This window comes from Lissotriton helveticus, chromosome 5_1, assembly GCF_964261635.1.
Source record: "Lissotriton helveticus chromosome 5_1, aLisHel1.1, whole genome shotgun sequence".
Taxonomy (NCBI): Eukaryota; Metazoa; Chordata; class Amphibia; order Caudata; family Salamandridae; genus Lissotriton; species Lissotriton helveticus.
Genome location: NC_136065.1, coordinates 1,210,574,980 through 1,210,599,784, shown reverse-complemented (window position 1 = coordinate 1,210,599,784; position 24,805 = coordinate 1,210,574,980). Strand labels below are relative to the sequence as shown.

Genomic DNA, 24,805 nt, shown 5'->3' with positions numbered 1-24,805 from the left:
GCTGATAAAACTGGAAGCAAAACACAAAGACTCCACCACAAATCTCCCGAAGAATCAATAGGAGAGCTTAAGGAAGCTGCATGAAGATACTGATATACAGAACACCAACAGCTACGAAAGAGGTAAGCAACGATACAACATGGAACATTATCAGACACATTAATTATCGCCAAAAGGAAATTCAGGAAAAATGTAAAAAGGCAAATCTGTTCTGAAAGAAGGAGTGGAAGGGGGTTAGTTAAGTACGCTGTGGTTTGAATTCTTACACACAAAAATATGTGCACCAGTGTTCTATACATTCCTTAATGGCTAAAAAGACTTCAGGAGCCCGCCAAGGTTGTTTGGAACCCAACTCCATCCTGGACAGGCCACTTGCTAAATATGTAGACTTCTTTTGGAAGCCGTTTGTACAGGGGATACAACGATACATAAAAGATAGGTCAACTATTATTATTAAGACTGAAGAACACCTTTTTGACAATGAGGCGAATATCTATGTTGCTATTGAAGTGCAAGCATTATAAACAAATAGCATACAGAATGTGGGCCCTGGAAGTCATGGAACTATGTCTGTAACAAAGAATAAGAGCAGTGAGTTCCTCATCATTAAGTTGGCAAGAATCTATTTGTCAAGTAACTATTTTAAATATGGCGCTAATTATATCTTTCAGGTAAAAAGCACAGCTGTGTACTGAGTCTTTGCACAGGAAACAGTCATCATGTTCATGGCTCAATAGAGGAAAAATGGGCGAACTGCAAAATTAATACAAGGTAGCCTTACACTATAGGTTAGACACATTGATGATGTGTTTTTCAACTGGAATGGCACGGAAGAGTTATTAGACAAATTCCATTGGGAAACCGAATTCCTACACATAGGATATCAAATGTAATGCCATCAATCAACGTCATGGACCTGTATATTTCACACAAAAAGAACTGAAATAAATAGTCTGCTACTATATATCAGCTTCAATCTAATAATTTACACAAGGACCAATGTGTGTGTCCAGAGGAACTGTACAGACAAAAAATTACTTCTCAATTGTGAATACCCTCCCCCATAATTATTTGATAGATGCTATCCAAGAAGACTATTTCAAATGTACCTTATATGGGCTTGATGTGTGCTGAGAGAGCCATTGCTAAGAAATAACCAGAAACAAAATGAAGGTTCCATTGATTGTGTCACAACATTGGAGAATGAGACCATCTGGGCGGAAGGGATCATAAAAAAAATGGCACGCTGGCATGCTTTGCTCTTTCGCTCAGGCTTAACAAAAAACATTTTCACATTACATAGAGGCAAAATTGTAAGTAAGATTAAGTGCAGCTGGGGCTTGAAACAAGGAATGATGAAAGCTCCCTCAAAAACATTTCAATTCTCCCACTGGTAGAGGGTCAACACAAATGTGAGTAAAGTACTCTTGAGTTCCAGCATCAGAGTATTCGAGTTAACCAATACACTTTTGCAAATAACAGTACACTGAATGTTTTCTATGCAATCAATTCAATGTCCATGTGATAAGGAATACATGGGCAAGACAAATCAGTGGATTAAAGCAAACATAATTCAACCTCTGTCAAAGATTTGATACACGGTGATGACAGCAACCATGATTAAACATTTCCTGAAAAAGGGTCATTAAGAGTGACAGATTTGGAGGCAATAATAATTCGAATTAGAGGAAATGTAGACAAAATATTACGAAGTGAGGCAATTAAGATTCTCCAGTTACACTGTAAAAAGGTGCCTCAGTGAACTATAAAAAATCCAGACTATATGAAGATATTGCATAACTAAATCAACATCATGATGCTACTGATGGAGCGAGTTGGAAAAACAAACTTTTGTATACACCTCGTGAAGTCACTTACTCATAACAATAACATGAATTAATCGTGTGATTTGGAAAATTAACCAACATAGAATAGAATGCACACGCAAGTACACGTGGGAAACTAATTTGCTCATGTTGCAAACTATAATCAACTAAGTGTTGTTGTTATATTCAAAATTAATGCAGCAGCTATAAACTAACCAAAAGCGGCCTGAATGTGCTTTCTGTTTGTTTATTTGTGGCAAAAACATGAAGACTGGTGAGTAAATTACGCATATATGTTGCTTTATTTGCTAGGTAATAACTAACAGGGATACCTTAGTAAAGGGGGAGATAAACAAAGGGTTATATTTCAATAATTTACGTTTAATTGTGTTTGTTTCTATAATAGTTCCCATTCTGGCCTATGAGGCCTAGAACAAAATGGATGTTTCTGTGACTCCGAGATTGAAGTGCAATACGCATGCGCATGGTGAAATGAACTGCAGACGAGTCTGAACTGCTTATGCCTGTGCAGAATGGGTCAAGGACTGGGTGCCCCGAAAGTCCAGCTGAGTGCCAACAAAATGGACATCCGTGCTGAGAAACGTGGGAAAAGAACTAAAACTTACCAGTTAAAAGGACATGAGCGAAGCGGGTATAATAAGGACAAAGTCCATTTTCATTGAGCTGATCTTGTGGAAATTAAACAATAAGATGATGAGGTTATGCTCATCCACCCCTTGAATTAACCAATCAGAACTGTTAAAAGACACTGATAGTCATGATATTCATGAGTTTGAATTAAAATGAAATATAAATGTATGAGTTAAAATTCTTTCTTTCTCTTAAAATCTATTTGCATTAAATTAATTTATAAGTGAATAAATAAAGGTCATGCTAGAAGATTTTCTTTAAATAAAAATTAGATAAATGGAGAATTGAGCTGGTCTTGTTCATCCTTAGTCTAATTTTTACTAGCAGATCCATTGACAATTAATGGTGGTGTGTCTGAATAAATGGTCTCTTTAATATAACCATGGTAAACCATTTAAACAGCAGGTGTACATATTATAAATATTTAGCTTAATTTAGACACTCCGCTATGAGCCAACAGCTCTCCTTTGAGTCTCACCAATCCATGAAGTAGAGAATGTGTGTACGAGTGACTCGCAGTGTTTTGGGCCCTACTGATGAGTAAATGTGTGATTTGAAACTTAGGGGGAAAAGTGACGAGGTTTTAGAAGATATTTCCGGAGTAGCGCTGCAACACTACTCCATATTGTACAACGGAGTATCAGTTGGTTTCGTGCAGATTCCAACTTTTAGTGCAATGAAGAATGTACAAACATGTATCAAATACCATTACCTAGCACGTACTGAGCCTGTGAGGATCTCAAAAACTTTCAAAGAGCATGCATTGCGGAGCAAGGCCATACTGCACTACTATGATCATTTAATCAACGCTATGATCATTTTATTACTAAGATCACCTAATGCATTTCTTGTGAAGCCCAAACAGAAAAGTGTTCTAAAGAACGAATCAAGAAGTCATGCAACAAAGGCTTCGCCATGATGCAGCCCATATCCGTAAGAATGAGCCCCAGACAGATTTGAACTTTGGTAAACAAAAAGGTTTGAACTTGTTGACAATATTAAAACAAATGAGAATCCAACACTGCAAAATCCTACACAGTAAAGTGCCTTCTAGGACCTTGAAAACAGGATGGAGTAATGCCACGCATCAAGGCTTTGTGCATGAAATATATTTGTAATTGAAAAGAAGTCCATACGAAAAATGTCCCCATTGGTTAAAGTGTGTCTAAAGTTAACTCGTCTACAGAACGGAGCAGCCACTGTTGCTTTACAGTTGAAGAGTGCTAGTAACACCTTACTTAGGAAAAATGCAATTAATTGTGAATAAGGGCTTCATCCCATCAACAGAATGGAAGATTCCAGTCACTGTTAGTAGGCGACCCGAACAGATTTAGCACAGGCTGCAAGATCAACTCCCTCTTAACACAGAACATGTGAAGCATAAGTTCCTGCAACACATATTTCCTTGATCACACACAAAATACGTCCAATACGGTCAGTAGCAGTTCAAGTCGAACTGAGCATGGGCAGTGTAAAACCACATTCATTGCCCCTACCAGTGTGTGTCATCCCCTTCTCTACCCAACATTTCAGGAGAATGCAGGAACACAAACCTAATTGTCAACATTTAGAAAAACACCATCATTAGATTACATCAGCTTATTTCGGCATGTGAAGAGCAGTACAGAAGGGCTTGGGTTGAAAACTCCCACATCCAAAAAGTCCTGTGGAAGGAGAAAGTTCAGTCTTACAATTCACCTCCAGTAACACAATACAAAAAGATGCCAACCCCTTGCAAATAGCAATATTTGCAGATTAAATACCAGACAAACGCTTAGACCCCACAAATGCCCTACAATAGACCTCTGTTTTTTGTATTTATTACTATCATCATTGCACTCAAGCTGTGAAGCCATGTAACGGTCTCGTTTTTATGATATAATACACTGGCAAATAGATTATTTCCAGAGGACCAGCCAATAACGAACAATTGGTGGTCTACCTTGACCATCATTTGTCTGATGCCTACAGCAGCTGAGGAGTCTGGGGCTCCATCCAAAATGTTAGCACAGACACTTGGCAAAAGGCAGAGGATTGAGCCTCCAGCTTCCCATTCCGGCCTACATAGCACCCATGTGGGCCAGTCAATTTGCAACCAAATCCTCAGTAGAGAGGTGGCTCTCCTGGTCCGATTCCCCGGTGGTCCCTTTTCATAGAAGATATGTCTTTAGTGGGCCCCATGTATCCCTAGACCTCAATATCTGCAGTTATGTCTGAGGATGGGTGTCTATTGTATTGTTATAAAATACCATATCTTTAGGCAAGTCATTTTCTGAGGGGACCATGGTTCTGCACCAGTGCATAGCAGCCATATACTTGGCAAGCAGCAGCGACATGGCAACAAAGCAACTATTACTGGAAGGGAATGGTCTGATATATCCCAACAATGCAGTCAGTGTTTCTGGGTCAACAGGGGCTCCTATCTTTTTTTCGAGGTTGCTGGTTCTTTCCTCCCAAAAGGTGTGTTTTAGTGGACAGCACCATGCAAGGTGCAGAAAGTCCATTTGGTAGGCTCCACAACGGGGGCAAATGTGTGGTCGAGCATGGTCTATCTTGTGTTCCTTCTCAGCTGGGGTGTAAATCCTGTTCAAGTACTTGAAATGCAGGAGTTTGTGTCTATAACTCATGGGTACCATTTGTGTTTCTTTATAGTTAAAATGCCACTTCGCACCTGACATCCACACCCGACCTTCCCGGCAAATGCCCAATCGCCAATGTCAAAGACCATACCATACAATCTGGAGACCATCTGGTGGAATAGACAAAAGTAATCAGTTGTGCCAGGGGTCCGAAACCCAAGGGCGGAACTCTCAGTTTTAATGACACTAGGGACCCGATTAATTGATGTAATGTTCTTAAATGTTTGGACAGGGCCCGTACACCCAACTTTGTCACTATACATTTCAATCAAAATATGAAAGAATTTAAAAACGACAGGTGGTGTTGGTTCTCCGCATTACTACAATTAGACAGACTAACGTCGTCAAATGCTCAATTACAATAAGACAGACTAACGCCATCAAATGCTCAATTACAATAAGACAGACTAACGCCATCAAATGCTCAATTACAATAAGACAGCCTAACGCCATCAAATGCTCAATTAAAAAAAAACTACCAGTACCCAGATAACTCAAAAGAAGTACTGTTTCCATCTTTTCGATAAGAAACAATTCTTCACTGAGAATAAGCTGGGCCACAAGCCACCATCCCATAGACCTTCTGAGGGGTATGTCAGCAAACTGCAGGGGAGCCTGAGCTAAGAAAGGTGGGTTAATGAGCAGTCAGTGGGCACCACAGAAACTAGAGCATAGGTTAGCTTAAGGAGCATAACCCCTGATAGTACGTGAAACCTGGACATTTCAAACAATGGGGCCAGCACATGTGCAGCTTCATAGAAGGGCACCCCTCCACACCCCTCCACACAAGGGAATAACATTGTGTTACTGACCATAGTAGTTCAGCTGAAATTCAGGAAAGTATGTAAACTGTGGTCACTCCTTGTGCCAAGCAACAACAAATGTTACAATACGTCTGCTATTCATGACCGTACTTGTTCTCAAACACTGCCAAACCTACTTACAAAAAAAAACTAAAGACGAGCCTGAAAAAAAGAAAATCTACTCAAAACAAGGACTACCCTCAGAAAGGTACAAAGGTTTCAGTATGCAATTTGTGACATTTTCATAATTTCAATGTAATTATGAGTGACATTTCAACAAATATGAGTGACACTTTCTCACAAGCAAAATGAAGGAATGAAGACAAGGGAAACATATAAATATCACAAAAATACCCATTTGAGCAATGAGAAACTGTAAGTTAACTACTGCAAAGCATTAGACGTGGAAGGGAAAAAGCGTAATGCCCTTCGCCGACTGGGCCGCCCAATCTGGATGTGTAAGGCCCTAACAACAAACTCTGGTTCCTAGGGTTGCCCCTGTGGGCCAGCAGAAAAACAAAACACAGCCTTTGTGGGCACCCCCTTGCCGCCAAAACCAAAATCAGGAGAGCATCAGGACTCTGGCCTCTCTCTGTGATATGAGTGACCCGGTCCAACAGGGGATATCAGAGGCCCCAACAACATGAACAGTTACACAAAGTCGAGGATCCACCTTTGTCACACCTTAGTGGAGATCACCCACTGACTACAGGCAGCTGCCAGCCTGATCGCACACTGCCATTGGAATGTGTTATTATATTAACACACACTCGGTTGCAGGCAACTACTTACCTCTTCAACTTTCGTTTGCCAGCACAGGCAACATTGGTAACTCTCCATGTCAGGCCAAAAGCCACTGCGGCAATTCGGGTTTGCCGCCCGCTGCCCAGGCGTACCGAGTGAGCTCAGTCCAGTGACAGGCTGTCCTGGTACCCACTGCAACCGGGTCACTAACTCCGTGACTCACCAATAATTGAATTTGCCACAGGAGGCCTGGACGTGGGGGTCATAAGATTTAACAACTGCTGACATCACAGGGCAGCCCAGGCTGGTGCAAGCAGCACTGCAAGCACCATGATTGTGGCGCTGCCCCAAACCAGTAAGCCACCTTCCTCCCACAACAAACTCTGGCAGCAAGACGTGACAACCCCCCTCACCCCGCAGACCAGTATGTATTACACAACCTGACTAGGCCCGACTGTCTCAGTAGCAGTCATTGGGCTTTACCTCGACGTCTTGTCACGGGCAGGCTGTGTCTGAGAGCCACGCTGCGGGAATCACAATGAATGCTACATTGTAGCAGTGAGTCTTCCAGCAGCCTAAGCTCAGCTGCAAGCCGCAAGACTTCGGATGCAGTGTGCACACCACGGGCAGGGACACTGCCAGCTGCCACACTCCATATAACAGTTTTTAGGCAGCTCTTCAGTGACAGTTGAGCTGAGACACGATACACATGCGAGACAATGCATTTCAGTGCAGTGATGCGAAGCACCACACTGAAATGTGTTAGGCTAACGCCTGATGCGTGGTACTTGGCAGGACTGGGTACAACCCTCGCAAACGCTATTTGCAGCACTAGTGCAAGCAATCAGACACAAACATCGTGCCTCTAAATGAAACTTCTGTAGCCCACATTGACTGTCTCTACATCACAGGTGAATGATTCTCTCACGGCTGCAGCTCCACCTTAGCCATCTTTGCGCCAGAGAACTAAAATAATCTTGATAGGCACATGTAACCATCACTAAATCCTCCCATTAACCCACATACCCCTTCATAAAAATACTAGGCTTACAAGCTCAAACAAACACAAAATAAACTATCAAAAGCACATTTTTTCATCGACACACAGTGGGCACGCAGACTGCCACCAATAAGAGACTTTAACCACACAGACAGCTCATTTTTACCCCCCAAAGCCCAGGCCTTGAAAAATTAACTCACTACCACAGGATGCCCAGGTCGAGTGACACTCTTACTAAACTGACACGGTCTCCATTCTACATTGTGTGCTTAAAGTTGGAATAAAACGTATAGTCACGGAGGCGATTCCCAGTTCCACGTAAATGACCAGACTGAACCCTAAAGGATTTCACTGCTTTCTGGAAAACTCTGGAGTTAATTTGAGGCATTTTGTTCCAAAACTTAAGAGACATATTAAGAAAGCAAGGAGATCAAGTGTTTCTATTTTTTTAAAATAGCTGTCTCACTACATTGAATTTCAGCTCGAGAGGAGCATATCCACAAGAAAATGAAGCCTTATTAATGCCTGGTATAGGGCTGACTGTCCCAACGTTATCCCGCTAGAGATGGGGGAATGACATAGGACTCATTATGCCCCAGCCAGAAGGTCTTTCAGAGGTCAACCTGACATGTGAAACACTATGACAGCACAAAAACAGAAGGATAGAATGCCTGAGTTAATCTAGCCTTCGAGTAAATTTGGCTGGATTGAATTCCAGTCCATCTTTTTTTTGGCTCATTTTTCCATTACTGACAGGTTCCAGTCATATGCTCATCGGTCTTAGCCCACCCCACAAGGGATGATCTAGGCCGAACATTCCGTATCAGTTTGGGTTGGTCTGTTCCTATTGAAGTAGGTCCAAAACTGATTCCTCTACCACCGATTTCAACAAACTGGCCTACTTTGCGTCCAACTTCCATCATGTCTTCTGTGGAGATCCACCAGTATCAACCTCCTATGGCAGCGCTCTCCGTTTACCTTCCCACTCCTGAAGATTTCTGTTGAGAAGAGACATAAGCTAATAATACTTTTTTCAAGCTTAAAAGTGAATAACCCCAGCTTTGCAGATTTGCTGCTGAAGCTGGACCTGACAGCTCTGCAAAGTTGGGGAAATTTTCTTAAGCTTAAAACAGTACACACACAGAAAAAAAACACACTACCACTAATGTGGCAGTTTGTTGAAAGAAATACCAAATCGAAGGTATGATGTTAGCTCTATCCCATACATGCATTGAAGCAGTGATTTGAAGTACTGTCATACAATCAATATGGCTGGCTCATGGGGTCACGAAATGTGACCTGCGTGAAACGTCACACCGCTCTGTATCCTAGTATTAAAGCGATGTAGAGCTGCACAGTGAACGTCTATGAAGGTTCTCTTGAAGCAGCGGGCATTTGAAAAGTTCATCGGCGTGCAGTGCCAAGGTGTGTATGGTCCGGTTATAATCCGAGTAAATACTCACAGCAGTTTTGAATTGAAGTAAGCACTTTTACAGTTATGGTGGCAGCAGAGACACAGTTTTCTTATTATCTGCGTCCTCACACTGCATGTTGTTGCAAAAAACGATCGGATTTATATATTTGTGCAACATTTACACTGTGCAATACACATTTACACACACGATTTTCATATGTGCAGACTGATTTTATACAATTGCTTTTGTAATGCATTTCCCATGAAGTGCAGAATAGTATATTTTGATGTGTTTTATTAGGCCACAATTCTGTTAAGAAATTCCATTTTAATTAAGATGGAAGAGGTCTCCATTTCCTGAAATGGAAAGACCCCAACCCCCCCAAGAATGGAAGAATGGTTGAACTCCCCATTTGCAATGGCTCGCCTCGATATTGCCAGTGTTGGTAACACCTCAAAAAGCTTCTGGCAACCTCTTATTGCCATGGGCAGAGATCTGAGACTGTGTAGACAATGAAGTGCGAAGGCTCCCGGTTCTATGATTACACCTTAAAACTCCAGAGTAAGGAGTTGGTCGGGGGACCTAACCATGCGCAGTCGGCCGGAGGGAGCCCAGGTCCATAAAAACGGCTGTAACATTCTGCAATTTGCTTAAAGGTGAGATGAGGACAAAAAAAATAAAAAGGAAGGATGAGGTCTCTGTTACTCATCAAGTGCTTTTCCCCCTGCACATAATCTCTCCAGAAGCTATGCATAAAACTACTAGGCTGACATGCATTCGAACATTTGTCACTGTTTATTATTTTGCTCATGTTGAACTTTTCTAACTCGGATATGACTGCCAACACATTATTATATCTTCTGCTGCTTCAATTAAGTCTATTTATTCAAATAGTGACACTGAAAATGTTACTTATTTGTTTGAACTTCTCCAAATGATCTTAGCATTGAGCAAGCTTAATAATTGTTCAAGTATATGGGATAGTGCTTAGTTGTTAAAGTAATGATGTTTCTTTTTTCCGTGTGCTCTAATTTGCTAAAGAAATTAGACCTTTGTTCACACCACAATAATTCTGCAAAATTAATTTTTCCTATGCAAGAATCATGCATCAAAAAATCCTTTATTTTGGGGGCGAGTCGGAGATTTTGAGCTTTGATTTTCTGCTCGGGATGCTTCCTGTTTGTTTCTTATTTTGCAGCCCATTGGGACCTGGAATACTTTCTGATTTGTACATACTTTGTATAACTCTGCCTTTGAAAACCTTCATGGCATTGACTCTGCAACACTTATTTTCAAATTTTGTAATAAAACCCTTTAACTTTTTATTGATCTAGAGCTCAGTTAAAGAGTGGTCCCAAATTATTCTTAAATTGGAATTATTTAATTAAACTTTGGGAGGTGCCTTAATGCGGGGGGACACTGTCTGATGAAATTGAGGTTGAACCCCATCTCCGAATCAAATAAATGTGGGAGATCTGACTATGGTAAACTTTTGGAAGTCTTGGTTTTGGGATACAGTATTTTGCTCCCATATTGGTGAAGCCAGTATCGATAAAGGCAGAAACGACAATTTCACTGTTCAATCTTGATGGTGCTGATTCTGTACACGCATGGGTAAAAGCTGGGGTAGTAAATACTTGTTGCCAATTTTGTTGAGACAAGAAGTAAGAAGCTTAACAAATGTTATGCAAGCTTAAGTGAATAACTCTTGCTTCTCAGAGCTGCTGTCATATCCTGTGCTGGTCCTCATCCAACTATCCCATTCCTCACAGTTGTCATTGCATTTTATAGTTCTAATGGCATGCAATAACGTCATCAGCAACACAACTTCAACCACACTTACCACTCCCACAGGGATGGCAAGCAATTCTACCTAAACCTTGATAAACAAGTCCAAAAACATGCAACTGAAAGGACCCTGTCAAACACTGGATAGCAAGGACCTTTCTGAAACTTGACATACTCAAAACTGAACTACACAGTCAGAATAGATTCAAAAACGGCCCACAAGCAAAATGCAGAATCCCACCTGACCTGCATTACTTTCTTTATGCCTAAGAACTGCTTAGGGTTCTGACTCCCCCACCCAAATATACTCAGTGGACATATTCATTTGTCAAACATAGATTATTCTTATTTTGTATCTTACATGACATCACCAATAAACACATTCAACACTAATCCACAACTGATTTCACATAATTTTGACATATTATTCCATGGATTACTTTGATGAAACACTTTACATTCATGATATTTAACACATTGAAATTGAAGATACCCCCTCACAACAATCCACTTTCTCCTACACACATCCAGAATCGACACCTACCATACACTCCATACGCACCACGACCCAGCCACCCTACACGTACACAAAACAAAATACAATGGGAAAACAGTTTGATTTTAGCCGTTCTAGTGTTGTGAGCTGGAGTCACTCCAAAAAACAGTCAACGTTTGTTTCAGTTTTAAAAATATTTCGCACAGCCACCTTCTTCAGGACCAAACTGCAATATAATTACTTCAAGAGGTGGTCAGTGCGGGGAGGGAATACTGACATGAAGATCTAAAAATGCACAGATTTGGGAGCAAGGTAGCACAATCTTTTTCTTTCTCCTTTTTCAAAGCTTCAACTCCAAGGGTCCAAAAAAGATTATCGAAAAAAGTCCTTGTATTGAGTCCTCTCTTAGAGGGACAATAGTGTCCCCTCACAGTGAGTAGGTACTCGTGTTTTGCTGTTTGCTTCTGTGAAATCCTCTTTTGTAGGCCAGACGTCCAGAGAGTCATCCTGTTAAAACGCTATAGTTGTTTGCGGGCCACCAATGTTTCTGCAGGATTCAGATGTAAACAATGGCATGTAGGAGGACCTTTTCGGATAATCTTTGTTGGTTCCTTGGAGTTGAAGCTTCAAAAAAGGAGAAAGAAAACAAAAAGGCGCTACCTTACTCTCATATCTGTGTGTTTTAGATCTTCGTGCCAGTATCTCCCCACTGACCACCTCTTGAAGTAATTGCATTGTAGTGTGGTTCTGAAGAAGGTGGCTGGACGATATTATTTTCCACATCGAACAGTGCGTTGAGCGTTTTAGGAGAAACTCCAGCTCACAACACTACAGCAGCTAAAATCAAAACTGTTTCCCGTTGTGTTCTGTTTTGTGTATGTGTAGAGTGGCTGAATTGTGGTGAGTATGGAGAGTATGATAGGTGTTGATTCTGGATGTGTGTAGGAGCGAGTGGATTGTTGTGTGAGGTGAATCACAAAAAACACGAAGAGTGGAACAGGTCAGGATAGTGGTGTGTGACTATAACAGTAACTGGGGTCCAGCCGGTTGCATCTGCGAACCAGTGCTCCTTGGGAAACAAACAGAGCTAGTACCAATCCCATCAGACCACCCCTTCGGTGGAATATGCATCATGTGGAATTGCTGATCAATCCATATCTTGGCTGGCCATGTAGTGCCAGTTTTTGAAGTGGATATCAGAGGACTAGTCAAGATGTTTGCCATACTGTGGACTAGATAGTGCGCAGTGCTCAAGTGAAAGTGATAAATAAAATGACTACACTAGCTCTGGAAAGGCATGTGTATAACAGTCCGTGTGTCAGGGGATAAAAACGGCGCTAGGTAGTATGACTACCCTCTGGCGCTAGTGAAATACGGTCGACATGTTTCTGCCAAAGGGGAATTTCCCCGGCATTCTTCAGGACCTCGAAATTAAATAGGCTACTGTCGCTGTGACTGCAACAGTCACAAGGGATGATAACTAGCGCAACAGTCACTAGTAAAAGGATACATGTCTACCAGGAACATTCATGGTTAGACGTCCACTAAAGGGAGAGAAACAATTCTTCTTCCTATTAATAAAGACAAACAAAACAAAAAAATGTTAGCCAACAGCACTGAATAACACATCCGCAACCCCCTTAATCCAGAAAGCCAGTATAGACCAAACACACCAGCAGAATAATTGACATTCTGCATATGTACAATAAGCATAATAGCTTCATCACTAAGAGGCATTTCCTCGCAGCGATACTCACCCAGCATTATGTGGGTGAAGACCTCACCTCACCCGGCAACCGCTCGGGAGCATGAGGCCCCGCTCTGTGGTGTAGAAAAAGGAACACAATGAGCTCACAGCCCTATAGTGCCCAAGCCAATCGCTCTACACCCAAACCCAACAGACGTGTGATAGGTACCCAGCTGATCTACCAAAGTACACATATAGCAACAAATCCCATGTGTTACATAGGGGATAGCACAGTATAGACATTCAAAAAATGGATATTCAAAAAATGCTTCCAAATCACCCACAGCTGGTGTTTAGACCTATCATGTAGATAGGTTCCCTTATTACAATCAATTAAGTGGCGCTAATTCGTAGTGCCTCAAAAGACGTCCTGTGAATGTGCCCGAACCTATCATTAAGATAAAAGTACTCAATTAGTAAGTATGGTAGCGCTGGTTAAAGAGGACTGATCAAGACTCACATACAAGCCTAAGTGGGCTGACCTGAATGTGGGATACCTCTGATATCAAGGCTCCGTATTGTGTTACTATAACCATTCAGTCTCATAGCACTATTGAGAGGGGTTTATTAAGGTTTCATGTTAAGATCTTAACCCTATGCTGAACTCAATGTAGACCCCTGAGTGATCAAGGCATCAGAGACCTCAGAAAAATAACTTCACCACCTCTTTCACAAAGAAAGCCTGTCAGGACTGATCAACTAGTGAAGTATAGCTAGATTACAGCGAGTCCGTAAGGACACTCACCTGTCCGTCGGTGCCTCGGTTAATAAACCAAGCGGAAGTGGAGGCACCCGTAGGTACGCCCTCTGCTCTTAAATAACCGCCAGACGGAAGCGGCATACAGAGCCTTTACCGGAACGTAGACCTTTCTATAATAGACGCGAGGTGAGCTGCTACTCCCTTGCGCATGCGCACACTGCGTGGCGCACCGACAGCGGTTATGTTCTTTAAAAACCCAATAAACTCCATTCATGTGAGGTGAATCATCAATGTCGATGTGTTCCATATCTTGGACGTGAAGTGTTTTATCAAAGTAATCCATGGAATAGCATATCCAAATTATGTGAAATCAATTGTGGGTTAGTGTTGAATGTGCTTATTGGTGATAGCAAGCAAGATTAAAAATGAGAAATAAGAATAAACTGTGTTTGAGAAAAGAGTATGCACACGGAGTAGATTTTTTCGGGGGTCAGAACCATAAGATTGTTTTAGGCATAAAGGAAGAAATACAGGTCAAGTAGGATTATGCATTTTGCTTATTGGGGTTTTCATTCCCTTGTCCCAGACCTAAAGTTACAGAAATAGCGGGTACATGTCTTCTAAGGTAGTTTCAAAAAGGGATCAAATACCCATTATACCAGTGATGAGCACATCCCATCAATACCCCTGCCACAATCATCAACCCTCCCTTTCATTCTTGCCCTTAATATTTCTACATAGTACTGAAAAGTAAGGTGAACAACCAACTTGACGGTGCCATCTCTCTCCCTTTGCTTGCCAAAACATTACATTTCTGTCTTCCAATGATCTTGAATGCCACAATAAGCCTGGTGTCTGCAAAGATGCCTTTGGACTGCACTTTTGCAACTATGAATGAACTAATCATTCTGTCTAACATATGTGTTACTATTGAGACACTGACTGGCTCACCCACAAACACATCCACAGAAATACCTCAAAGTATCTCAACAACAAACTACTGAGCAACACCCCTGGACGTGTTCTGGCCCAACATGGCAAAATATGATTATAGAGCCTCCAAACAGAGTGCAAGAAAAACTATGGTACTCACTCGTATAACAATGACAGCAGCTATGTAACACATGCTGCCCTTGATCACCCCCATGAAAGCCACTCATCTCACCTTAAAAAACCAACTCATCTTTTCCCACCTCACAGAGCACCACCTCTTCCTAACCAGGAAACACCTTTAGGCAATTCTAATAGAAGAGCTGTATTTTTGCAAACAATGTAATTTGCTCATTCAACGCCTCTCAGGGGTAGTAAGCGTTAAAAAAATAAATGCAAATCTACTCGGGCCACAAGGACACGTCAACAGTCAGGTGGGCATGGCGCTCAAAATAATTCAATTTAGGAGCATCGATAATCGACAGGCACCTCCTGCAGGCTACCACAGCTGCTGGAAGCCAACACATGAGAATGGCCCTGTGCTTTCCCAATAACCAACAGGATTTGTGCCACAGCCAGTGACGTTTACTACAAGGAAAAATATAGACGAGGGTTAAACAGATGTGTGCTTTGTAGAAACATTTCGTTGATTTACTGGGCTTACAGTGAACCATGGCTTCCTTCTCCGGAATTAGAAGGCAGTGTATCTTAAAACCAAGCAGACAAGGCCAGGGTCATCACTAGCATCCCCGCAGCCTCAGGGCCCCACATGCACATAACCTTGTTGACTGAACGCCCAGAAGGCGGCTTGAATTACCGGCTCTGGGCTCATCTCTTATCCGGTCTCTATGCTTTGCCAGAGCCGGCATGTCTGCACTGAAAGCACAGGATGGCGGTGCCCTGAAGCCCCGGGATAAAGCGCTCATATCGTGACGGTCGTGATGCTTTCGGTGCCCAGAGTGTAAAAGTGCCCAGACAAGCAGGGCGATGGCTCTTGCAATCATAGAAGGACAACGCCTCGATGGCTAGAGCAGCCTTCCTACACTCTGTTCCGTAGTGAAATGGCACTTGGACATGCAGAGCTTGGCGCGCAGGGTGATGCCATTGGCCATGGCCTGGGAAAGGACTGCAAAACATGCCTCCTTCTAACGCGAGCCGGCATGAATGGCAAAGCGCACTATGAGCTAATCTCGCCCAGTAGTCCGGGAAAGCTGTAACTATTCTGTGCTAGTAGAGACCCTGACAGGCAAGAATCCCTCGCTTAGTTCTCTAGTACATGGCAGGACCTTTATAATATAATAATATGCGCAAAGAAATGGACCTTGGCATTTGCTTATTGCACGGTAGATGTGGCATTCTTTCATATATATGGGGAATACCAATGCCAGACAAGTGTGCGAAATAACGTGCGGGCTCTGACATCATTCATTATGTACAAGAAAGAGAACAGACACTGAAAGATAATTATTAAATAAATAAAAAAGACTCAGCAACTGTGACGAGCAGCGTGAATTCAAAATGGTCACATCACTTTTACAACAGTTTGGCTGCAAACGCAGCCCAAGAACCAAGGTTACGAAAGCTGTGCGCTCCCCGAGTTCCCCCGGTGCATTTACATAAGACAATAAAATGCACCTCTTAATTCTCGAAGATACCAATATTCAAATCCAAAGCGTCTTAACGAGATCTTTTTTACACAACCGCGCGCAATGCAACCTTTCTTTCGCACGTTCCAAAGCAGCTGTCTACACAACGACAGATTGCACAAGACATTATCAATGGATACAGATCGACAGGCCCAGGAACCCTTTCTATTTCTCAATCTCCTGCAACGCCGTCGAATTTACGTAACCTTCAGCTCTGTCTTTACTCTCCCATCGAAACCCATTGTCATATCGTGAGCATGTGCCCGCATGCGTAAAATGCGCATTCAGTGCATGGGCGCGCTTACGCAATTTCTGTAGGTATTGATATGTGCAGCATGTTTTCATTCAATAAGTATGTCTGTACCTTTTCGTAGCCCTGCACTGTGTGAATGTGCAACGTGAGCTCCAAGCGTATGCGCGTCAGTAAAGCCTGTGCAATGTGAGTGTCCTCTAGTATTGTATGCGTGATGTATGTTCGTCTATGCCTGTACACAGTGCATGTGCGCCTGGTAAGCCATCCGTTTCCGAGAGTGTCTGCCTGGGCAAGGTGTGTGGCTATGCGATGTATATGGAGCGACGATAAGGGTGAATGATATGTTCGTTGTATGTTGATGATTTACAAAGAGAGAGGGCGGAGGGAGGGCTGCACCCCCCACTCTTGCCTTCTTCAGTCTCCCCCTCCCTGGTCTCACCTTCTCTGGCTTTCAGCAAGACCGTGTTGGCCACGATGTTTTCCAGCTCCATTGACAGGCTGAACTGTGGAGGTAGCACTGCAGCAGCAGCAGCAGCAGGAAGAGGAGGGAGGGAGGGGGAAGGTGGGGGGAGACCACAGGAAGAGCAAGATATGGCAGGTCAGGAACAGAGGGTGTGATTGCAGGTTAGGATCAGAAGGGTTGAGACGACTGGTCAAGAGAGGATGGGTGTAGTACAGCAAGTGTGGCTCAGACCGGTAGAATTACAGGACATGACCTGAAGGGGTGAGATATGGCAGATACGAGCCTGATGTTACTAGTGGGGCAGATGAGATATACAGTAGGCGAGATGTGATGTGTGACAGATATAAAGGTGACATATGACAGACAGGTCATTGGAAGAGAAAACGACAGACCAGGTGAGACACAGAAGACGAGGAGGCGGAGGTATGTCTGATAAAGACTAAAGGGAGGTCAAAGGCTGAAACGAACGTATGCCAGGTGAGCAGCAAAGGTGTAATATTTGGCGGCAGGTGAAGACTCGAAGGATAACGGGGAGGTGTAAGGGTGAGGGGGTAGTGGGGAGGAAAAGGGGGAGATTAGACAGGCGAGAGGTATCCGCAGTGTGATTTGGCAGTTTTAAAGGAAAAGAGAAAGATGGGAGAAGAGTGGCGAAAGAGGAAACGCGTATATGTGGGATAAAGCGGGCCAGGACCCCAGGAGACAAAATATGACAGACGAGAAAAACAAAGTACAATATGAGCCACTAAGGGACGTTGATTTCAGGGAAAATGTCTCTGGAAAAGAGACCAAGAGGGAAGGTCTCAGTAGAGCAACACTATGGGTCAAAGAAGGCTAATGCATGCCACAGAGAGTAACTCGGGGGCTCCAGAGAAGCAGTAAAGTAATTCTGCAATGGAGTGACGGGGGCACTAAAGAGAAGAAGGTGGCAGGAGGGGGTAATAGAGGAGCGAGCACACGGGGTGGGTGTCCAGGAGGGGCGGTGATCCGAAGAACAGAGGGTCTCGGGGCATTGAAAGGGGCACCAGTGGGAAGGAAAAGAGAAGCAATTGAAGGGAATGGTACCGGGGGGGTGAGGGTTTGTCACTGGAAGAAAGTATGTACTAGATACAGCACTGGAGGGGTAGGGTACCCTTGGGAAACACCGAAGAACCACTGGAGGGGTGGGACATTAGAGGGCAGAGGTAAAGGGGTGTGTGCTAAAAGGGAATGGAGCTAGAGGCGGAAAAGAGAGGGGGCACGGAATGGCAGAATCACTTGATGAAATCCGGGAGAGGTACTAGGAGACTTAAGGTGCAGGGCAATGAAAGAGAAGCCCGAAGTGGGAGGAAACACTGGGGCGCAGACGACACAGGGTCGGACGGGCAAGTGTGGACAATATCGCTGGCAGTGGCCGGTACTGGGCACTCCTCCCTCCTGCCCTCAGTCCAGCGGGTTCCTCTTCCTCGGCGTGCTGTCTCCGGGGCTCGCCGCCCCTTTCTCACCCGCCCTCATTCTCGCTCTCCAGCGGTGCAAGCGGCCCGGAGCCTCCTCAGCTCTCCATCCCTCCCCCGGAGGTGTGAGGCTGAGAGGGCACTAGGCGCATGCGTCACCAGGCGAGCCGCCATGCCTCTGAAACCGCTGGGGACGGTGGCATGCCGGGAAATGGAGTCCCAATGTCCGCCGGCTACATCGGTCCGGCCAAGGACGCGGTGAGGGGAAATCTGGCCCTGAATTGCAAACTGTTCAAAACTGTCACCCACTCAAATAATAGAGAGGACATGGAAGACATGTTTGTTTGTTTCAAAGGCGTGCAACTGAAAAGAGAAAACATAAGTCATGTTTTTTTTGTGTGTAGATTTATATACGCGAACTCGACCAGTTACGCACTTACGCTACACAAGGACACATTCATTTCTTGGTAGGCGCTAGGAGATTAAGCCCAGAATTATATAAAGCTGAGCCTCGAACCTCGTTCTCCAGCTGCAAGGGGGGCTTGGGGGGGGGCAGCCGACCGTAGGGCGCCCCCCCCCCCCCCCCCCGGGCTGTTTGGGAGGGGCTAGTGCAGCCGCGGGCCGTGGAGGGAGTTACGGTGGGGCAGGGAGGCGGGGAGGGGGCGGGGCAGGGTGGAGAGGGCTAAAAACCGGCACCTGGATAATTACAGGTAAGTAAACAATTTAAATAATAAAACGAATTTCGTAGCGCGCACTGCATCGCAAAATGCGATGCAGTGCGCACTACGAAATTCGTTTTGTTAATCAAATTGTTTACTTACCTGTAATTATCCAGGTGCCGCTTTTTAGCCCTCTCCACCCTGCCCCGCCCCCTCCCCGCCTCCCTGCCCCACCGTAACTCCCTCCACGGCCCGCGGCTGGGCTAGTGGGGGGGGGGTGTTTGCGGAGCACCTACCTTGGGCTCCTTTTGGGCTTCCCTGGTTCCTACCGGGGGAGCCCAATTATATATATTGCCCTGTCTCCGCCCCCCGGCCACCATTTTAGGCTGAATGACCTGGTGGCCGGGAGCCCATTAGTAAATTTATTTAAAAAAATTTTGGTGGGTGTTTTGGTGCTTTATCATGTCGGGAGAAGACTATCGCGTGTTGGAGGCGATCCGCCTCTTGAGCGAGGCTGGGCGCTTGGACCTAGTGTTAGGGGACGTGGCTGGGCCGTCGCGGCCTCAGCGGCAGGCCTCTGCCCGCGTTGCTGCGGTGGTGGCGGCTTGCGTTTCTCCTAAGAGGTCCCGGAAGGAGGCGGTAAGTGAGAGGGGCCGCCCGCGCTCTAGGAGGGCGGCCCAGGATAATGTTGGGCCGTTGAAGACTGCGGCGGTTGTGTTGTGCGAAGCGGGAGTGGGGGAGGGAGGGGCGTCGGCTCCTCTGGTTCCTGTGAGGCTGCCGGTGAGGTCGCTTTCGGTCCCCGCTGCAAGAGGCAAGCGGTCCGTTAAAGTAAAAGTAAAGTAAAGTCCACATTTGTAAAGCGCACAATCACCCGTAAGGGTCTCTAGGCGCTGGGGGGCCGTCGGGGAGATTAAGCGAGCTATTGCCCAGAGTCACATGGTGCTGAGCTAACCTGCCGCCGGAGCCGGGGATCGAACCGCGGTCCCCAGATTCCAGCGTCAGTCGCCCTGGCCGCGGCGCCACACCTCTCTCGTTAAGCGTGGAGGCAGAAAGCGCTCTGCTTCTGCCTCCGTTTTTCCTGACGGGGAGCCATTGGGAGACGCGTCGGCGGTTGGCGCGCATGCGCACAGGGAAATTATCGCGCCGTGCGCTGACGGTGAGGGTGTGTTACCGGCTGAAGTGCCGGGTGGCCAAATTTTTGAGCAGTCAGGCGTGGGGGCTCAGAGAGTCGTCGATGAGGAGGCAATACTGGATTCCAGTACAGGGGCTGGTGGTGTTCGTTTTTCGACGCCAGCTCGAGTTTCTGCGGTACATGTGCCTGGTGGTGATATTGTCCGTGATGGGGTGCAATCTGTTCAGCTGGCGTCTGGAAGTGCTTTTGTGCCTTTTAGCCCCTTGTTGTTTTCTCCCCCTAGTTCAACTCGTGGAGAGGTGTTTTCGGTGCTCAGTGGGTCTGTGGGTGAGGGGGAATGGGCGCAGGTGGAGAGGAGGGCGGGGGCTGTATTACAGGGACAGGTGGTTGGTCATGGTTTTTCCGGTACCCCTGCAGATCTCTCTGGGTCAGGTTTGGGATTCATTGACCCTTCTATGGGAAGTGGTGTTTGTTCCTCTTTGCAAGGAGATGGCGGTAAGCAGGTGGGTGCCAGGTCTTGGGAGGGGTTAGATGTGTTCCCTTCCTGGGCGGAGGGGGTTCGTGATGCGGGCAAGGTTGCGCCCATCAAGGGGACTGATATGTTGAGTGGCTTTGGGGGCACTTTGAGTTTTCCGGGTTTGCCTGTAAGGGGTAGATCGTTTGTGAGTTTGAAGCAGCCCAGTTCTGATACCCACCGGGAGGGGCGGGCTGGGCAGGAGTTGGTTCAAGAGATATTGGATTGGAGTAGTGGTGGTGAAGAAGGGACACCGCCCCCTCCTCGGCGGGGGTTGTCTGTTCGGTCTGCGGGGTCTGTTGCTCGGGAGGCTGGTCAGTTTCAGCTGCAGGATTCTAGTTTTTGTGTGGCTAGTGGTATTGATAGTTTTGGGCATTTTGGTGGTAAGGGTCCCGGCACATCAGTTCAGCCTTTTTCTTCACAGGTCAGAGTGCGTCGTGGAGAGGCAGACTTGGTAGGGTGGAGTGCGGCCCATGGGCACCAAGGAGAAGGGAGGGTGGAGCCTGGCGCGGCATACCCCGTACCGGCGAGGGATCCCGTCGCGGTCAACGTAAGCAGGTCCGGCGCGACCTCGTTGGCCCCAACATCTTTGGCTACGGATCTCGGCGCGGTCAGTAGAAGCAGGTCAGGCGCGTCCTCGCTGGCACCAACTTCTCTTTCTTCAGGTATCGGCGGGGTCGGCATAAGCAGGCCCGGCGCGTCCTCGCTGGCCCCAATTGTTGGTTCTCAGGATCTCGGCGGGGTCGGCAGAAGCAGGTCCGGCGCGTCCTCGCTGGCCCCAAAGTCTGTTTCGCATCACAAAACGGATTTTTCATTGGATAAAAGGTGTACCAGTGGTCAACGTTTGGGGGAGTACAGACGGGTCCAGTCGGCTCCCCCGCCTCGTGTCTCAGTCAGGGCTGGTAAGGCCCATGTTGGTTTTCAAAGTCCGCCAGTGGCGGCCCCTCTTAGGTTGGAGGACTCTCTAGTGTTGGATTATGGTGAAGAAAGCCCCGAGGAGGGCGAGTTACGTGCTGACAGTGCACGGGGGGGGTGTTTTCATGTTTCTGATGATATTTTACAGGCACCGGTGGCGGTGCGTCCAACATCTGCTGTTCCCCGACATACTCGAGAGAGCGGCCCCGTGGCAAGGGTTCCTCGGACGTACGACGATGTGGAGCATCTGGCATGGACAGTGCGGCCGGCTCAAGTTCCTTTACTCCAACCAGGTGAGCAATCTGGGCCGCGAGCTAAACCTATTATGGTGTCTGTAGGGACAGGTGGTGAACCGCTTTCTGAAGGTTTGGCCCTTAAGTTACACAAGGGTCGTTATGTCAAAGATCAAGGTGTGGGTACGAGTGACGGGGGTCTGGGTTCCAAGGTGGATTCTAGCACTGTTACTGATCCCACGGAGGTAGGTAAGGATCCCCCACATAGTAAGGAACTTAAGATAAAGAAGCTACCTTACATGGGCGTTACGAAACCTTTGGGCGCTCATTTAATGTTAGCTACTAAGGAAAGGATTTGGAAAGGGGAGTACGTCGAATTATTGAAGCTTTTACATAGGGAAGTTCGCTCCAAGGAAGGGTCTAAGGAAGAAGAATATGAGTTGGCCAAGCGCCCTAAGGTTCCTTTGACGATCGAAAACTGGACAGCGGCATTTCTGATATATGCTAGCGTGTACTGTGAAAAATTCCCTGAGCGCTGTGTTGCCATTTTTAAGTATATGGATGTGATCAGAAAAGCGCAGATTACTGGCAGTGGTTATGCCTGGTCACAGTATGATGAGGAATTCCGAGCTAGGATGGCGTGGGATCCTGAGGCGAAATGGGGGGAGTTGGACAATGACTTGTGGCAACACACTATGGGTTCATCGGCTGGTGGTAAGACGATTTTTACAGCTAGCGGCTATCCATTACCTTACCGGCCCTTTCAGGGGAAGCCCACTCGGGGAGGGGTGGGTGCAGCAGAGTCAGTGCAATCTGCCGATGGGACCTGTTGGGATTTTAACAGAGGTTATTGCCCCAGGGAGTATTGTAAGTTCAGGCACGAATGTTCCCAATGTGGTAGACCGCATCCATTGGCCAGGTGTTGGGGGCCTCGGGTATCAAGGGGTCGACAATGGTCACAGCAGCCTGCCAATGCCCCAGGTCCTGCACAGCAACATCAGCCTCACAGGGGGGGGAAAAACACTTCTGGAGCTGGGCCCAAAGGCTCGTACTCCGGTTAAAACTTTTCAACTAGTAGTCGCTTTGAAGGGTTATGGGAATGCTGAAGCAAGTAAGTTACTGTTGGATGGTTTTCGAGAAGGTTTTAGGCTTGGTTATACAGGGCCGCGGTTGCGACGGTGGTCGAAAAATCTGTTGTCAGCCAATGAACATCCTGCTGTGGTGCAAGACAAATTGGATAAGGAAGTGCGTGAGGGGAGGATGGCGGGTCCTTTTGATGATTGGCCCCTGGAGAATCTTATCGTTTCCCCCATTGGTGTAGTCCCTAAGAAGGAGCCTGGGCAATTTCGTTTAATTCAACACTTGTCATGGCCGGAGGGCTCTTCGGTTAATGATTTCATTGATGGCGAGGCTGCTTCAGTGTCTTATTCTTCAGTGGATGTGGCCATGGCCCTGGTTGTGTCTGCCGGCCCTGGTGCGGCGATGGCAAAATGCGATATAAAATCTGCATTTCGTTTATTGCCAGTACATCCTGAGGATTGGGATCTTTTAGGTATTCAATTCCATGGGAAATGGTATGTTGATAAGGCTTTACCAATGGGTTGTTCCATCTCCTGCGCATTATTTGAGACTTTCAGCACTTTCCTCCAATGGTTTTTCACTGACATTTCAGGGCACCAGCTTGTAACACACTACCTGGACGATTTCTTTTTTGTGGGCGCTCCCAATTCCTCAGCATGTCAGAATGCTTTGCGAACCTTCCAGACTCTGATGGAATTTTTAGGTGTGCCGTTGGCACCGGAAAAGACAATGGGCCCCTGCGCGACCATGTCTTTTTTAGGGATTGAGATTGATTCTAATGATATGGAGGCACGTTTACCAGTGGACAAGAAGGTACGAATGTTGGAACTTTTACATGCCATGTTGAACAAGTCAAAAGTGACAGTGAAGGAAATTCAAGTGCTCCTAGGCCATCTTAATTTTGCTTGCAGGGTGGTCAGGGCAGGTAGAACTTTTTGCAGGCGGCTGGGTAGAGCTCTATCTGGTCAGTTTTTACCTCACCATCACGTCCGCTTGTCAGCAGGTGTTAAGGAGGATCTGCGGATGTGGGTAGCCTTCTTGCACTCTTTTAATGGAATTCCTCTGTACAGGGAAGAAGATTGGGTCTGGGAAGTCCAAATTTTTTCGGATGCTGCAGGCAGTGATGGCTTTGGTCTTTACTGGCAGGGCAGATGGTGTGCTGAACAGTGGCCTGCTAAGTGGAAGAATGGAGGCAGAAGTATTGCATTCCTTGAGCTATTCCCGGTGGTGGTTGCTTTGACTTTGTGGGGTCATGAGCTTGCTCACAAAAAAGTGCTGTTTCGAATTGATAATAAGGCTGTGGTGGACATTATCAATCGGCAGTCGGCCAGGGATGCTCAGATTTTGAAGCTTTTGAGAGTCTTTGTGTTGGGGTGCTTGACGTATGACATCAGTTTTAAGGCCTTGCACATTCCTGGGGTGGACAATGACATTGCGGATGCTTTGTCTCGTTCACAGTGGGAGAGATTCCATGGGCTAGCCTCGGAGGCGGACAGGATGCCGACCCCCATGCCAGAACATCTTTGGACTGTAGGCGAGACAGGGTCGTTCAGTTGGTGGTAGGTTCACTGGCAGTTTCCACTAGGTCCGCATATGCTTTGGCCTGGAAAGAATTTTTGGAGTCTGGAGCTAGCTGGCGTGTTCCCGGTTGGAGACGTTCTGAGGATGTGGTGCAGTTCATTCTTTGTTTGATGGACAGAGGTCTGACACGTGTGACAATTGCTGGTAAATTGGCTGGTAT

At 46.0% G+C, this 24,805-nt stretch overlaps 1 protein-coding gene across 2 annotated transcripts in view; it reads right to left on the bottom strand.

Moving 5' to 3' along the window:
- Positions 1-18,711, bottom strand: part of GRK5 (G protein-coupled receptor kinase 5) — a 648,325-nt gene extending 629,614 nt beyond the window's left edge. The window contains exon 1 of one of the 2 annotated variants that reach the window (XM_078643914.1): positions 17,078-18,711. In XM_078643914.1, coding sequence (XP_078500040.1) covers positions 17,078-17,129 — 52 coding nt within the window. In that variant the 5' untranslated portion in view covers positions 17,130-18,711. The remainder of the gene's footprint in view (positions 1-17,077) is intronic. The other variant, XM_078643917.1, reaches the window with a different exon arrangement.
- Positions 18,712-24,805: the final 6,094 nt, after the last annotated feature.